The following is a 16,987-nucleotide window of genomic DNA, read 5'->3' as shown; positions in this document are numbered from 1 at the left end:
ATTCAAAAGGCGGAGGTTACGATTAAGGAGGTCCCGGACATCAAAGTCCCGACTCAGGAAGAGCTAAAAGCCATATATCGTGCGCAGCTCGAGGGTGGCAGCGCTGCTTCTGTTCCAAGCTTGAACGGACCCCCTACTACCCAAGAAAAGAAGGATACAGCTCCAGAAACAAACCCCACGCAATCGACAGCTAACCCTCCTACGCCGCTTCCATCCAATACCCCTAGTAGGACAAGGCACGAGTGGTACCAGTCTAATGATAGCGTGGTGATTACCATATATGCGAAAGGAGTTCCCAAGGACAAAGCAGCCGTCGACATCCAGGAAACTTCGGTTAGAGATTCGCTGACCTATACCCCGTAAAGCATTATGCATGTGTGACTAACTTACTCTAGTTTTCTATTACCTTCCCTCTCCCATCGGGATCCGAATTCTCCTTCGTTCTGGACCCTCTGTTCGCCCCGGTCGATCCATCCTCATCAAAATTCAACATAATGTCTACCAAAGTGGAAGTCACTCTACGCAAGCAATCAGCTGGTAGAAAGTGGGCAACTTTAGAAGGCACCGGCCAGCAAGAAGAGAAAATTTCCTCGATTGGAGCTGCTATTTTACAGGATACCTCTAACCAAGCAAGTCAGCCTATCAAAACTGAGAAGGCTCCTTCGTACCCAACATCCTCAAAATCCGGACCCAAGGATTGGGATAAGGTCGTGTCCAACATCCAGAAAAAGGAGAAGAAAGCGAAGAAAACCGAAAAAGGGGGTGATTCAAAGGAAGATGGCAAGGAAGATGATCCTGACTCTGATCTATCAGACTATGGGTCCGGGGATGCTGTCGATTCGTTCTTCAAGAAATTATACGCCAACTCCGATCCGGATACCCGACGTGCAATGACTAAGAGCTTCTATGAGAGTAACGGAACCGCATTGAATACTAATTGGAGTGAGGTCGGGAAAGGCAAAGTCAAGGAGCACCCACCATCCGATGACTAGTTATTGATACAAAGATAACTACCACAGGAGGCTCTACCTGTCTAGCTGGTAAAACACAGTTCCGATTCATGGCTATACGATAATTTACGAATACATTGATACGGCGGCTCTAGTTATAAGGCAAAATCAAGTTTATCTACATTTATTGACATGGAGGCGTTGCATTTTCCTCAAATCAAGATGTATTATCAATTTAATCACGGATAATAATACAAGCGGATAGTTATACCATTCACTTCTTAAAATGAAGAGCGGAATATAAGCCAAAGTTAGTGAAGAATGCGGTGCGGTCACTTATTCAGTATGCTCGTCTCTGTTAGTTCGCTATTGATCATCGGGCGCATGTAAATACGGGTTCCGTAAAGAACAACACGACCACTGACTTAGAAATTGTCAGATTCATCTTTATTTCGATACATAATAAATTGTGAAAAGATAGCCAAGTCCATGAACAGAGTACCCAGGCTCCCTAGCAACCAGGAGGCATTGACAGCCATATATCGTCCGTATATACTTCGTCGCTCTCCAGGTAGACACTTGCCATCTTTGCCCTGGCAAACAGGCGAGAAAGCAAAGATAGAGAGGACATATGTCAGATTGCCTATACATGCAAACAAGAAAAATAGCAGTGATACTCCTTCAGTGCTCTTTCGGCGCCAATTGAGCAGTAGTTGAGGGATTCTGCTAGCAAGGTAGAACAAAGCACAAAGATATCCAAATATTTGGCCCGTAATATCGAATTGGAGCGAGCTGTCTTGTTTTGGAAGATCATGCCCCTTATGGTGTCTCTTCCTCGTGGTGGCGCTGACATACCACCCTAGAATTCCTGCAGCACAAACGAGTGTGATGCTGAAGGTGTTGAAAGCTATAATTTGGAAAGTTGATGAAGGACGGGGTGCGGTTTCGACGATTTCTTTCCTGAGAGGCACTGCTGGGGAGAGATGGGTTCCGTCAACGGCCATAATATGGCGCCGCAGCGAAGAGACTGAAGTATGAGATTCACGTCTTTGTCTGGTAGCTGGTCTACCATTTGAGCCGTTGTGTTCCCTCTCTGATCCGTTGTGTAGCAACGGTGTCCGTTCTGACGATGGTACTGTTTGGGTGGCATTTAAAGTCGAAGAGCTGGCTCTTGTGGCTTCCGTGGCCTCCGGCTCTGGGGGGTTGGTGATCTCTGGAACACTAAGGCCACGGTAGTAGAGACATTGGCCAAGTAAGACGATGTCTGCAATAGTGTAATATACCGCTAGTATGACCATAGTAGGTAAGACACCTTGCATAACCGCTCCGATAATATTGAAGACATCTCCGGCGAGCCAAACGATAAGGAATTCTAGGGAGAGTCCATCCGCGGAGCTTCGTCGAAAGTTTTCGATTATCTGGGGAGAAAACACAACTACCCAACAGGCTATTGATATGGACCTAACAGATATGTCAGCATTTGAGCGTTAAAGGAGGCTCTTCTCTCAATTAGTTTTGGGTCAAGTAGACACGCCAAACACAGCATATGGGATATGAATCCAACAAGTTAATGATCACAACCTACCCGCAAATCCCGCTTAAAGCTTCTATACTCGTTGCAGAGTTGAGAGGAAGCATTCTTACCCACGGAGCTAGGATGGTTAGCTAAGGAAAAAAGAAAATGAAATTCCTCAAGAAAATAGGTTCACAGGAACTGCTATCTCCCGTATATAAAATCGCTTTTATTCTCTGGCTTTTGATCTGCTAAAGAGCTGAATCCATGATAAACAGGTTGGCAATGAAAAAAAATGACTTTCCATGGAAAATGTCAAATGCCAAATGTCGACGTCATTTTCACGTGACTGTATCTTGGGCAAGGTTCCCAAGGTTCCGTGGTGAGCTCACCAGTGGAAAGAAACAAGTAGAAAGATATATAAGAAGAGCTAAGGGGGTGGGTTCATGGAGGGGGTGTGACATCGTCATGGTTGGTATCGCTAACAACGTCTTTCCACTCCTCCAATAGGTCAAGGGTGTCCTTGCATTTAGCCCGCATCAGCTCACAGGCTTCTGCACCCAGGGCAACTCGGACTGGAATCTTCCGGCCAGCAGCACAACCAGTTTGTGTGAGAATATCCACAATGATCTTACTACCCTTTACCAAATCGCCGGGCTGTTTATGGTCTTGGCTATTGCTTTCTTCGATAGCTGCCCTGGTAGGGGTGTTGTCGTAATCCGGAATGGGATATAGTGCAGCAAATCGATGGCCAGCAGCCAGTAGATTCGACCGGAAGTCACCAGGCTCAAGAGAGGTGACGGAGATTCCGAATGGTTCTAATTCTACGCGGAGAGTCTCTGTGGCTCCTGAGAGAGCTTTCTTTGTCGCGGAATATAGCCCTCCCCCGGCCGTGTTCGTCCAAGAACCAGCACTGGATGTATTGGCGATGACGCCGGAGTGTTGCGACCGCATATAAGGTAGGATCGCACGGATCACGTTCAATGGCCCAAACACGTTTGTATTGAAAAGGGCATAAGTCTCCTCCGGACTGTAACGGGAGTGTTAGGAATTGCATTCCCAGGGGCTGGTAGTGGCTGGTAGGAGATATCCTACCTTACTTCCTCCAAAGCACCTTGCTGGATGTACCCAGCATTGTTGACAAGAATATCAATGCGTCCGTGAATGTTGTAGGCCTCCCAGACGAGACGTCTGATGTCATCAAGGCTACTTGTGACGTCGAGCCCGAAGACATCAGCACCGGCTTCCTTCAACTTGCCAATCCTCTCGAGCTTCCGGGCCGTCGCAATCACTTTATCACCCCGTCTTAGAGCTTCGAGTGTCATCTCCCATCCAAAGCCGGAGGAGCAACCCGTGATAAACCACACCCTCGGAGCCATGTTCGCCGAGAGACAGGGAAAATACAAGTGAGAAAAACCGAAATTCTTTCAATCTTTGCCATTCAAAAGGATGAAACTAATGGAGTTTATATATCAACCGTAGTTATCGTCCTGAAGGCGCATTCCTCCGTCTTCCAAGGATGTTTTGTATGTTGTCCACATCAAACCCTCGGGTCATTCGTCAGAGTTGCGGGAGGATCCAAGAGATCAAGAGCAGAAGCGGGATTTCTCCTGTCCAACGTAATATCTCGGTCAGCTAGATTTTCGCCCTTTCCCGACAGTCCATTGGAAGAGAAACATAGGCTTTGGTGCACTATGGAACCCTAAAACAAAACCCGCAGAGTCGCACCCGGAACATCCCCGGAGGCGTATTTGGTTATGACGGTAGAGGCGGACATGTGGGCATGTCTACACCATTTTGAGGCGTAGGATCCTGCGGTGTCGAGCGTCAAAGACGCTTGATGATCTCTCGATGTCTTCAGTACGGAGCAGAGGAAGTTGTGACGTCGTCACTCCCGAGTTCATTCCCGACAAAAGCGGCCAAGAGGCTGACGGAACGGAGATACTTTACTCCTTCAATATGTGCACGGACCATGCTATTTGATATTGTGGCTACGTTTATACAGATCTAGATCCTATATTATCATGCATATGTTACTATACAGAGGCTCTAAAGGGCCTGTCCGCTCATGCTGGCTAGGTAAAGTCTTTGATATACACCTCCCAGGGATATCAGCTGTGTGTGGGTTCCGGCTTCGACGATGCGACCTTCACTCATGACATAGATCCGGTCTGCTTTGACAATGGTACTCAGACGATGAGCAACAGTAATCGTCGTGCGTCCCTTTTTGGCTTTCTCGAGAGCTTGTTGAATGCTTGCTTCAGACTGTGAATCCAATGCAGATGTGGCTTCATCTAGTAGTAAGATCTTAGGCCGTCGAAGGATTGCGCGAGCGAGTACGACACGCTGCTTCTGGCCAACACTGAGCTGATTGCCCCTGCTGCCTACTTCTGTGTTGTAGCCTTCTCTATAAAGCGAAATATTTGGTCAGATCCATAGAATGTACACGAAAATACGGGTAAAGAACTCACGGAAGACTGATGATGAAGTCATGGATATTGGCTTCACGACAGGCATGATAGATTTCCTCATCAGTTGGCTTTTCATTATCACCCAATCCCAGAGTCAGATTCATTTTGAGTGTGCCGCTAAAAAGGTTAGGCTCCTGGCTGACTAGTCCTATGCATCTGCGGTACTCTGACAGGCAGAGAGATCGGATGGGCTTGGAATCCACGAGAACCATTCCATCAATCGGGTCGTAGAAGCGCTCGATCAGTGAGATGATAGTGCTTTTTCCGGAGCCCGTAGCACCCACAAAGGCAACGTTTGCCCCTGCAGGTATATTGAAGCTCACTCTATCTAGAGCATGGTGATTTGGGCGTGAAGGATAGGAGAAGCTGACCGAGTCAAAGCTGATGTCGCCGCGCATTGGGACCAGTTTCTCTCCATAAGGGGATGATGGGTCTATAAGCGACTTTCGCGTTAACAGGCGTTGCAGAGATGCGGCAGCTTGCTTTGCTTGACCGATATTTGGAGTCCATGAGAATACTAAGCCCGCAGAGAAGGCGCTCATGAGCATCGTGGACTGAACAGCAATCGATTGGAAGAGGGTATACTCTCCACTAAGGATGAGCTGGCCACCATACCAAAAGCTGAGAGCCATACAGGCATAATAAGCTGACTGTGTCAGGGCGTACATGAAGGAGGCTTTGAGATTTGCAAACAGGGCGTCTTTTTTAGTCCCGTTGAGAATCTCCTCGAACTCTGCCAATGCAATATTCTCCCGAGTAAGGGCAGCGATAGTTTGGATACCATTAAGTGTCTCGCCTGCAAATTCGGCAGCTTTATTGGCGAACAGCTCATTGTTTCTCTCAAAGTCGCCAACAAGTAGGATCCCAAAATACCCCCCTCCCATCATCAGGGGAACAACCGCAAAACACACAAGTGCCAACTTCCACCCAAGCGCAAATCCAAGTGTGATTCCAGAAACAAGTGAAGAGATACAGATAACGATGGCGCCCAAAGCGCTGCCACTCAATCCTGTTAGGTCGGTGGCAGAGTTGGAGAGAAACCCAGACAAGGCTGCAGCGGAATTTTCCTTCTTATCAAAGAAAGAGATATCCATTCTCAAGTACTGGCTAAGGGCGAGAGACCGGACTCGTTTCGTGAGATGCTCTGAGCTGAATGCAAAAGTAACACCTTGAACCGCGAATCCTATCAGCATCACAATTGCCAGTGCAAAAAACATCCATGCATAAAAAGCTGCATCGGATAGGATCTCATCTGCGTGGTCCAGAGGCTGTGAGATAGAGGTTATGGCTTTACCAAAAAGAAAAGCAGATGCTGGTTCTTCAAATCCCACAATAATACAACAAATGAGTCCCATAATCAGCCAATGCGATTCTCCCTCATTAAGTCTGAAGATAAACGAGATCATAGACCAGAGTGAGGACGAAACTATGGATTTTGCATCCCCATCAATTGCCATGGCTTTGTGTATTCCTCCGGTTTCAGGGGGACTTTCAGCTCTTTCGTGAGTCGGGGTGATATTTGCTGTTCCAGGAGTCCCTGAAGATACTGGATGGTCCTGATCTTCTATGTTTTGTGCCTCCACCAAGTCATAATAATATGATTTGGCAGCCAGCAAGTCCTCGTGCCTTCCACTCTCGACTACCCGCCCTGCATTCAGAACAACGATATTATCCGAATTGCGGATCGTGGAGAGACGGTGGGCAATAACTATAGTGGTCCTCTTGCTGTCTTCTCCTGCCATAGTCGACAAAAGCCTCGCTTCTGTCTCACTGTCAAGTGCCGAAGTCGCCTCATCTAGAATAAGAATCCGAGGATTTCCAACCAAAGCTCGAGCGATGGCAATCCTTTGAAGTTGGCCTCCAGAGAGCCTCGAGCCTCGTGTACCAACAACTGTGTCGTATCCATGGGGAAGCCGGTCAATAAAATCACTTGCTTGAGCGATATCGGCGGCTTTATATACTGCTCGTTCCCGTTCGAGTGAAGAGGCTGTTTCCCACTGAGGCCCAGTGAACCCACAAGCAATGTTTTCGAAGATGGACCTATTGAACATGAATGATTCCTGTCTCACGACTGCAATCTGTTGACGAAGCCAGCGAAGTTGGTAATGAGACAGATCCGTCCCGTCCAAGAGGATACGCCCTACCAGGGGATCGTAGAAGCGTAGGAGAAGATTTGAGATGGAGCTTTTTCCGGACCCAGAGTGTCCTACAATAGCCGTAGTTTGCCCCATTGGAAACTTGATGCTCACATCTTTCAATGTCACAACGTTTGGCCGACATGGATAGATGTGCTTCACACTGCGAAGCTCCAGAGTGCTATTAAAACGCTCTGGTATGTACCCCTCATCTGAAGACGAGTCTATTGATGACACGCGGTGTATAATTCTCAAAAGGCGGCCGACTCCCGCCGTAGCCGCAGCAAATGCTTCCAAGTTCGAACCAACGCCCAATACGCAGAAGGCAGCCGCTTTGGAGATCATTGAGATAGCTACAACTGAAGTAAAGGGTGTCTTCCCTTCCGTAAGTCGAATGGAGCCCTGCCAAAATGCTAGTGCAACATTGAAATAGCCACTTGCGATGCAGATGGTGATAAGCATTTGGTTGAGTGAGGAGAGAACAAATCCATGCTTGGCCGCTTGCGTCAAAAATTTCATGTACTTTCCATGGATATATGACTGCATACCCAAAGAAGTTGCTGTTTTGATAGAACCGAGTGCTTCTTCTACTACAGCTGACCCAGCAGACGAAGCCTCGATGCTGCGACCGCTATATAGAACGGTCAATTTGGTACCAAGGTAGAGGACTCCATAACCCAGCGCAAAAGACCAGATCATTTCGAGCATCAAAACCCAATCGAGAACAAAACACACTACAATAGTAGTGATGAACGAGCCAAAGGCGCTAATTGTTTGGGACAATTTGGAGGAGATCGCATTCTGTATTGCCTTTGTGTCGTCTGTGAGATGGGAAAGGATATCACCAGATCCATTATCGTCGAAAAACGCCATGTTCTGCTTCAAGACGGCGGCGAAGTAGCGCATCTTAATTCTGTGTGTGATTCTGGCTCCTGCAAAGTTGAAGCCAGCCGTCGAGATAAACCATGTCACCAGGGCGGTAATGAGAATATAGACATAATATACCACATATTTGTCCAACAACGGCTTCACGCTGTAGCCATTAGACTCGGCCCTGGCAAATGCAAGGATAATCCGTGAGCTGATAAGCTGTAGTTGAGGTAAACGTGTTAGTTAATATCAATTTTCATTCAAAGGGTAGGAGAGCAAGAATTACCGGTGTAAATGGCACCAGGCCACCCGCAACAACGGCGCATACAGCGCAAATAGCGAGAAGGACGGTTTCGTACCAGGTCGCATGGCTAAAGATGCTGATAAACGATGGTTTCACTTCTTCCACTCGAAGCAGAGATGCCAGCACTTCTTGCTCAGTAGCAGCCACATCTGTCAGGGTTCCATATGTACCAGATCTTTCACCTTCAGGTAACAGTTTTTTCCGAGAAGACTCTCCTTGCCCATTGTTGCCGGCCATGGGGGCGCAAATTCTCAGGAATGACTGACAGTATCAACTGTTTAGGACCGACGATTGTGAGTTCGTTCATAGAAAATATATAGTACTCAAGCAATGGGGTATCATGGAAAAGACAGGCCCAGGATGATAAGTGTCCTCATTTATTATTATCAATCAGTCTTCCGTTATCTCAAGAACTAGGTAGTCAACGGGTTCAACTGGTGGCGATTGGTCCAGATTGTGGCAGACCTGATTCGCATTGCTGGGATGTGTTCGGCGAGCCAGACTGGGAATAGAGCTCCGTTTGTCGTTCTGGGGTAAACTAAAAGTATACGATGCAGTCGTGTGAATATCCTACCTATCAGGTAGCAGGCAGCCTTGCAATTCGATATGAAATGGATATTTTCTACCCCTGGTCGGGCTGGCTGAGTCGGAGGCCCAACCTGGCTAACCGCTCGTAGTCAGCTGAGTGTATGTTGGTACATAGTGTGCATATGCCCCTGACGAAAATCCTTCGGTTGTCCGAGTGCCTGATTGATATCAATTTAGCGAGGCAGGGAGGATTTCTAGGTCTGGGATTATCGAGCTATCAGTGTCCAGCGGGGCCTGCGGAAACAGAGGCGGATTTACGTACATTGCTGAATTGGTATATTTCTATATTGTATCAACATCTACAAAGCATCGGCCGCCTGGGCTTTGAATTGCTCTATGGCTTCGCGCTTCAGCTGTCTTTTGCTCTTTACAGGGCCATTGCCATTGCCCTCGGTCGGGGAGATCTTTGACAGCCATTTCTCCCTGCAGCGTTTCTCATCTTCCTCTGACCAGGCGCAGGGAAGAATCGCAAATACTAAGTACGATGTATGCGTTTTGAGCTCAGGCTCGGATCGGTGAATAAGCGTCCCTTGCTTGTACTGAGGAACCGAGGGCTTTGGCTTCCACGTCTTTTCAGCTCTCGCAGGTGCTGATTCGGCGGAACTTTCCTCTTTGATCGGTTCTGAGGCGGTTTCTGTGTACTCTGATTTTGTGCCATTCGCGTCATCCTCGTTGCCTTCATCTTGGGCAGCCTTCTTGCTGGCGTACTCTGCTGCATTTCTGATCTGCTTCTCGCGGAACGCCTTTGCACGCTCTTCATGCGTCCTCAGCCGGCCAATTGCCTGATCTACAGTTTTCGGATCCGGTGTTGAAGCATTCTTGTGGTAGGACTCTACTCCGTACCGTTCTCTTCGGACTTCTATCTGCCTATGCACAACTTCAACCATTGATATCGAGAGCCACGAGTACCGTCGAAGAGCACTGATAGTCTCCTGTACCTGCTCTAGGCAAGGTGAAAAAGTGCAAATATGAACCGGTGAAGTAGGATCTAGCGGCGACTCCTTCCCATCGGCAGGCTCCCTGACTAAGTGCTTGAGGGCTTGCCAGGGAGCAGGAAGATCCAGAAAAACAGCATTAGCTCGGGGTGACTCGTTGCTAACTAGGCCATCTGCCAGCAAGAATCCATCCGCGCAAACATCTCGATGGTTCAACCTGACGACTCCATCCAAGCCATGTTCTCCTAGTTCTCTCTTGATGCTCTCCGCACGCTGCGAGTGAAACTCGAAGCTGCACACCTTACCTCGTTGGCCATCGTTCGTGCCATTAGGATAACCATTAAACACTGCCCTCGCAGCAGCATGAGTAAACGAGCCACTACCAGCACCGGCTTCTATAATCGTGCTTCCAGGCCGAACGCGCAGCCGGTGCAGGATGTAACTGCTGTCCGGAGTATAGACCACCTGCGTCCGATGGGGTAGCGAACTGGTCCATGACTCTGGCGTAGGCCGTAGTAGGTGTATAAAGCCGCTTGACGCAGTGACCGCCGTCTTATTCGCAGATTTATCCTCCGATATATCGGCGTCCTCTGCTTTTCGTTTCAATGGGTTCGACCCTTTAGCTGCCTTTGGCCGGCGTCCTCGAGAGCCGGTATCAACTTTTGAAGCAATGATCTGGGAACCCCACGGACTGCCAATGAGCGTACTGTGAGGAAATGAGCCGAACCTCGTCGTCGTGACCTTGCCTTCGTCGTATCCCAGATCTTCGTCGTCGTGAGTCTTGAGCACTGTGGCAATTGCATGGTCGCGGCGGAGATGCAGCACCGCGAGCGAGTCAGCCTCAGCAGTCGGCCCGGGCGTGAGAAAGGGAGACGCCATCGTTTCAATTGAGCCTGGACGTCCTTCAACGGCTTTCTTCTCTCCTGCTTCTTCTGCTTCTTTCGTTGATTTCAACTATAGTTCAACATCTCGGAAGCATCAAAGAGAAAGTAAAGAAGAAAAAAAAAACACCGAGACAAACAGTGCAAACTCCAACGACTCTTCGTCTTTTCTTCTTCTAGATGCGCAAAAGAGTCATAGAGTTGACTCAGCGCAGCGACTGCAGCAAGAAACATACATGAACTTCCTCCGCCAGAGCCTTCGTCTCCCTCGAGCCACAATCACAGCTGCTTCGACGCACCGCCTTCGACACATACCCGGACTCTGCAGAGCATTCACGATATCACCGTCTGTCACTATGGCAGCTCCCCGCGAACAGCCTCCATGGCAGCAGCCAGCACCCCACCAAGGGCTACAGCGAGAACTACCACCGCTAAAGATTTGGAATTCGCTGACCAGGTCGAAGACTCCGTTTGTGCCTCTGGACCCCGAAGGAAAGAAGGTAACCTGGTACGCTTGCGGTCCTACAGTGTACGATGATGCGCATCTTGGGCACGCGCGCAACTATGTCAGCGCAGACATTGTCCGGCGCATCCTCAGGGACTACTTTAAATTCGATATCAACTATATAATGAATATAACAGATGTGGATGATAAGGTAAGTCAGTTGCTCTGGCCTAGCTTTAGTTAGTAGCTACTGACCTTTTATCATTTAGATTATCACTAGAGGTAGACAGCAGCATCTATACAAACAGTTCAGTGCCGAGCACCCATCAATGGATCAAGAGCTCTTGGATACCGCCAAAGCTGCCTATGGAGCTTATATCACCAAGAATCTCCCACTAGTACCAGTATCGACGCCCACACATGAGTTCAAAGATACTGCTGAGAATGTATATGCGGCCGTGCTTGACGGGAAGCCCCTTGAAGGCAATTCAAAAGCAGGCGAACCAGAGGCTAAAGTTAAAATGTATATAAAGACACTGTCTGTCGCTGCTGAGGCGCTTACGGTAGCTTCAACTCCCGATGGCAACATATCGGTAACTACCTTCTACGACAAGACCCAGGATATACTATACCCTTACCTTGACACGCTTAAAGGATCATCCATCCCAGGCTCTGACCATTCGATATTTACCCGCCTGACTAGAGAGTATGAAGATCGATTTATGAAGGATGTACGAGATCTCAATGTCTTGGATCCTGACGAAATCACCCGAGTGACGGAATTCATGCCTGAGATAGTAAGTTTTGTGGAGCGCATAATCGATCATAAGTTTGGATATGTGACTCCCGACGGGTCTGTATATTTTGATATTGAAAGTTTCGAAGCTGCTGGAAATAACTATGCTAGACTCGAGCCTTGGAACCGGAATGATGCCAATTTACAGTCGGAAGGAGAAGGGTCTCTGTCTAACAAACAAGCTGAAAAGAAGTCTTCTGCTGACTTTGCTCTCTGGAAAGCCTCAAAAGCAGGAGAGCCAAGCTGGCCCAGTCCATGGGGAAACGGCCGCCCTGGCTGGCACATTGAGTGTTCCGCAATGGCCTCTTCCCGACTTGGAAAGCAGATGGACATCCATTCCGGTGGTATTGACCTTGCATTCCCCCATCATGACAATGAGATTGCTCAAAGTGAAGCATATTGGAGCCCGACTTGCTCACATGTGCAATGGGTTAACTACTTCATCCATATGGGGCATTTGTCCATTCAGGGGTCAAAGATGTCAAAATCACTGAAGAACTTCACTACTATCAGAGATGCCCTTCAAAGAGGCGATTGGACACCCAGGAGCCTCCGCATCGTGTTTCTACTCGGTGGCTGGAGAGACGGTATTGAAATTACGGAAGAGATTGTAAAAGCTGGCAACGCCTGGGAGGAAAAGGTGAACAACTTCTTTATCAGAGTCAAGGACCCATCGGTCAAGCTTCCTGAAACTACCCAAGACGAAGAGCTCCCTGCCGCTCTGAAGGCTGCTCAAGACAACGTTCACAAGCACTTATGCGACTCGTTCAATACGGCTGGCGCCATGTATGCCATTTCGGAGCTGATCACCAAGTTCAACAACACAAATGAAGCTGCCTTGAGTGCCCAAAATACACATGCCGTAGCCAAATGGCTGACCTCAATGGTCAATATATTTGGACTCAACTCTACCGCAGGGCCAGATAGCGAGAAGATCGGCTGGTATGGAGACGAAATCGCTGAGGAGGCAAAGCCCTACGTTTTCCCTCTCTCTACCATTCGTGATGCTCTTCGCCAGACGGCAATCGCAAAAACCGGCCTCACGCCTGATTCCATCAAATCTGTAGTGGAGGAAGGACGAAAATCCGTCAGCCCTGAGCTACTAGATCCTCAGCTCACCAATTCCTTCAAGGATGTATTCAACAATTTCTGCTCTAGTGCCACCGCTTTCACTGAATCCAACAACCTCTCGAAAGAGATCCTAGACCTCTGCGATACCCTTCGTAACACAAGCCTATTTGACCTCGGCGTCTACCTCGAGGACCGGGCTGATCTACCTGCGCGTGTACGCCCCGTCACACGAGACTTACTCCAGGCCAAACAAGAAGCAGAAACCAGGGCCAAGCAAAAGCTGCTGGAAAAAGAGGCTCGTGAGAAAGAGGCCGCTGAGAAGGCTGCGAAGGGGAAGATAAGTCCTTTAGAGATGTTCAAGACGGAAGCATACAGTGCTTGGGATGAGGATGGACTACCCCTAAAAGATGCAAAAGGTGAAGAGATTACCAAGAGCCAGAAGAAGAAACTCAAGAAGGAATGGGATAGGCAGAAGAAGGCGCATGAGACTTGGCTTGCTTCTCAAAAGACTCCATGATTTTAGACGGCTTAGCTTTTCCTTGTCTTCTCTTTTGTTTTTGCTTGCATTGGTAGCGCTTATTTTATAAACTACAGGCATTTACACTCAATTGATTATCTGGGTGAATAATTTCGGCGCCATCTTCATGCATATTTATTGTTTCTTTCTATACTCAATCGCTCGCAAGTGATAAGTAAACTAATGCGTATATTATTCAAATTGCCGAAACCAACGTTCTATTGAGCTAACAAGTGTTACTAGGATGGCCCGTTCTATTACTATACTCTATAAATTGGGCGTGATGACTCGTATCCGCCCCTCTATAGATGGAGAAATGACAGGTAGGCCTTCATCCGGATGTCTCCCTCGAATAACAGCCCTCTGGGCTCTCTTGATACCCTCCGCGGCCTCATCTAATAGCTGGCCACCGGCATCTCCACGACCATCGGCTTCAAATACTTGTAGCAAGAGATTCGTGTCTGTCATCGAGCCTTCAGCATCAAGAAGAGTCTCGCAACTCCGGAACCAGGAATATCCATCAAACCCTGATGCAATAAAATCCACCATGGCCACAGTATACATATCCCTGGGCTTTACATGCCGTGGTTTCCCATGTTTCGGCACATACATGATATCCCCTACCCGCTGTCCCTCCGGACGACTCCAGTCTACCAACATGGTAAGCCCTGATAGATGCAAGAAGCGTCCGTCAGTATGGGCATCAGAGACCGAGTTCTCTAAGGCAAGTGCCAGGATATGACCACTGACACGTTTAACAACAAAAGCGTTATCAAAAGGACTGATGTCAATAATATCCCTAATTCGTAAAGGTTCGTCTCGCCCTGGGTCGATGATTCTGTCACACCGGATAGCTCCGCTGTTGACAAAGGCAATTTCCGTGTTGTAAAAGGAACGAACCACGTCTGCGAGCATATTCCCCAGGTTCGATTCTCGGCCGCGGACAATTCGGGATCTTCCTTCAAGAGGGACAGCAGCCATTACCAGTGGCTTTTCTACCAGCTTGGCTATTTTGGCTTGTACATCTGCTATAGCCTTCATGGTATTGGGGCAGGGTGGTATATCCGCATAGTTCGGAAGGGACTTTAGATCTGCAAACTGGTATACTGTGTTTACAGTATATGAATTGGCTTCGTGTGAGTAGGTCGTATTTAAGAACCATTGAAGAAGAAAGGAGACATGTCAATCGGCGCTTACGTTTTGACTTCGATATAGATGACTTGCCGTCAGCGGATTTAGCAATCGTGAGACGCAGCACCGACAATCCATTCCAGTCAGTTCCGCTCTTGATGATGCGTATATCGTCTTCGGTGCTAGATACGCCGGTAGCACTGCCAGAAGTGGTGCCGGGGATTCGTGGGTCATTATTGAAGTCTGTGGAAGCTCTTTGAACGATGTCGTGGTCATGGCCACCAAGTATCAGATCAACTCTTCCACTTCCATCTTTGGTATTTTGCGAGACTATCACGTCCTCCGCCAGGCGCATATGGGTCAGTGCTATGACAAGGTCACATTTTACAGACTCCCGCAGATATCTTGCAGTGGTTTGGGCCACACTGGTAGGGTCACATATATTGCAACTGGGTAAGTGTTGGCAGTTTGATGGCCAGTCACTTGCCAACTCTTGTAAGTATGATACAATAACTAACCGAGAATGTCCAGGGAGGAATACAAGCTAGGTATAGGATGCACTTACGTTCCCGCTAGGCCAAAGAATCCAATTCTTAACCCATCAATCTCCCGAACGACATATTCATTCGCTAAGGCTAACAACTTGTCATCTCTTCTATGGATTGAAGGCTGGCCTCTCCGAAGCACGTTGGTAAGCATCCAGGGGAATTTAGTGATTCTTGAGAGCTCAATGAGGCGGGCTTCACCAAAGTCGAAGTCATGGTTTCCATAGCAAGCAAGGTCGATGTTCATGGCATTGAGAATCGTGGGTATATGCTCGCCACGAAGGACGGACGCCTCTAGAGACGGGGAGAAAGCGTCACCGCTGAATAGTCGGAGCTGCTGTTCAGGGGCAGAGACATCGTCGGTGATGTATCGTGGATCAGCCAGGACGGATGCAAAGCGTGCAACGTGTTCAGCGTCAGAGATGTGGTACTAAATTGAATACGAACATATCAGATGGTTAGATTCGTTGAATAGAAGTAAATAGTGATATACCACATCGTTGAAGTGTAGGAGAGTTATGTCCTTGGTTTGGGCCATGTCAAGTAAAATCTATTTTTACCCGAAACACGGGCGGGTAGCAAACCTCTCTCTCTTTTGATCCCTTTATTATCCTAAGTTGGTAGATAAGGATCTTTCTAATTTTATGGGTTTACAAAATGGAGTAGGGCAGTATCGCAGTATTGAAGCATCCTTAGCTATTTACCGTTTTGATGACTTAACAGGGGGTCATAAGGCTGTCATCATAGTCATCATGGACTCCCCTACGATCTAGGCTTAACTATCTGCAATGACAAACACAATATTCTACAATGGATTTAGCGTCTGATTCTCTTCATCCTGGAGCTTAACTAGCGGGTATGACTAGGTTTGATACCTAAATCCCCCTGAAAATCCGATGGTATACAACCTTCAAAGAAACAACGGAGCGCCTTAGTTGCCAATTAAGAGCCCACTCTTCTCTCCTTTGTAGTGCATTTTCTCCAGTAGTTATGTTGCATTCCGATCCATGCCTTTAATGAATAACTCTTGCTCCGTACCCTAATGGTCCGTTTTCGTAGGCTAATATTGGTCCTTTGTCATAGGCAGTGGCTTACGGTCGAGGCTGTCGTATATGAAAGCCGGAAAGCAAAATGAATGAAAAGAGTGAAGTAAAAGCCGTGAAGGTAGCAAACAAGTAGCATCCCCAATATATAAAGGGAGCAAGAGAGGCCACCTCATATCCTCCTCTTCTTCCAGCTTTATATCTTCTCTATTATTACATATATTCTAACTAGTTATTTATCTGGCCATACCCCTATAAGTCGCTACATTGCTTCAAGTTAATAATAATAGCTGCATACATCTAAACCAATACCACAAGCAGCCAACCACGTTTAACCCACAAATATTGCGCAGCATATCCCAGCACTACCTTGCTGATGTCCTGGTAGAGCGGCCTAGGACTCGTACTTCACGACGACACTGAAAGTGATGACTGACAACGGGGTATATATCACCCAAAAACTCCACCCCATTCCGTCACGCAGACATTAACATTTTAGACTTCATTGATTCCGGAAGAGGCAGAAACATGATACAGAGTGATATGCGCCGGCGCCAGGTGCGCCAACTACAAGAGGAAGCAAGATGAGAAAGAAGTAATTGATGTTGCGAATGCGGGCGTGCAGGCGTTTAAATGCCATAGAAGACCTTTCTAAGCCCAGCTTTCATCTAGACGTGGCAACCTCCTGCCTAGGAACCGGGCTAGACTTTCCGCCTGTAAACAATGCTCGAGTTATTGGGTATTCAAAATTCCAAAAACTCCTTTCGAACGGTGCCTCAAGCGAGGCTTAGA

General features: G+C 47.8%; 7 protein-coding genes across 7 annotated transcripts in view; 2 read left to right on the top strand and 5 right to left on the bottom strand.

Annotated features, from left to right (window-relative positions):
- Window positions 1-992, top strand: part of MGYG_09045 (hypothetical protein) — a gene marked incomplete at both ends in the record, with an annotated part of 1,438 nt that extends 446 nt beyond the window's left edge. The window contains 2 exons of the mRNA XM_003174087.1: window positions 10-333; window positions 396-992. Coding sequence (XP_003174135.1) covers window positions 10-333; window positions 396-992 — 921 coding nt within the window. The remainder of the gene's footprint in view (window positions 1-9; window positions 334-395) is intronic.
- Window positions 993-1,375: 383 nt separating this feature from the next.
- Window positions 1,376-2,588, bottom strand: MGYG_04309 (seven transmembrane protein 1; the record flags this gene model as incomplete). Its single annotated transcript, XM_003174086.1, has 2 exons — window positions 1,376-2,411; window positions 2,536-2,588. 2 exons carry the CDS (start codon window positions 2,586-2,588, stop codon window positions 1,376-1,378), a joined length of 1,089 nt encoding a protein of 362 aa, XP_003174134.1.
- Window positions 2,589-2,907: 319 nt separating this feature from the next.
- On the bottom strand, window positions 2,908-3,842 carry MGYG_04308 (retinol dehydrogenase 8; the record flags this gene model as incomplete). The annotated part of the gene is made up of 2 exons (XM_003174085.1): window positions 2,908-3,493; window positions 3,559-3,842. The coding sequence occupies 2 exons, from the start codon at window positions 3,840-3,842 to the stop codon at window positions 2,908-2,910; spliced, it is 870 nt and encodes a 289-aa protein (XP_003174133.1).
- A 670-nt stretch (window positions 3,843-4,512) lies between these two features.
- MGYG_04307 (multidrug resistance protein 2) lies at window positions 4,513-8,480 on the bottom strand (the record flags this gene model as incomplete). The annotated part of the gene is made up of 3 exons (XM_003174084.1): window positions 4,513-4,870; window positions 4,935-8,158; window positions 8,226-8,480. 3 exons carry the CDS (start codon window positions 8,478-8,480, stop codon window positions 4,513-4,515), a joined length of 3,837 nt encoding a protein of 1,278 aa, XP_003174132.1.
- Window positions 8,481-9,130: 650 nt separating this feature from the next.
- On the bottom strand, window positions 9,131-10,645 carry MGYG_04306 (hypothetical protein; the record flags this gene model as incomplete). The annotated part of the gene is made up of 1 exon (XM_003174083.1): window positions 9,131-10,645. One exon carries the CDS (start codon window positions 10,643-10,645, stop codon window positions 9,131-9,133), a length of 1,515 nt encoding a protein of 504 aa, XP_003174131.1.
- Window positions 10,646-11,003: 358 nt separating this feature from the next.
- MGYG_04305 (cysteinyl-tRNA synthetase) lies at window positions 11,004-13,476 on the top strand (the record flags this gene model as incomplete). The annotated part of the gene is made up of 2 exons (XM_003174082.1): window positions 11,004-11,303; window positions 11,362-13,476. The coding sequence occupies 2 exons, from the start codon at window positions 11,004-11,006 to the stop codon at window positions 13,474-13,476; spliced, it is 2,415 nt and encodes an 804-aa protein (XP_003174130.1).
- Window positions 13,477-13,743: 267 nt separating this feature from the next.
- Window positions 13,744-15,690, bottom strand: MGYG_04304 (2,3-cyclic-nucleotide 2-phosphodiesterase; the record flags this gene model as incomplete). Its single annotated transcript, XM_003174081.1, has 4 exons — window positions 13,744-14,582; window positions 14,674-15,089; window positions 15,173-15,582; window positions 15,646-15,690. 4 exons carry the CDS (start codon window positions 15,688-15,690, stop codon window positions 13,744-13,746), a joined length of 1,710 nt encoding a protein of 569 aa, XP_003174129.1.
- Window positions 15,691-16,987: the final 1,297 nt, after the last annotated feature.

Source organism: Nannizzia gypsea, genomic scaffold (genome assembly GCF_000150975.2).
Source record: "Nannizzia gypsea CBS 118893 supercont1.3 genomic scaffold, whole genome shotgun sequence".
Lineage (NCBI taxonomy): Eukaryota > Fungi > Ascomycota > Eurotiomycetes > Onygenales > Arthrodermataceae > Nannizzia > Nannizzia gypsea.
This window is presented reverse-complemented; position numbering and strand designations above follow the sequence as displayed.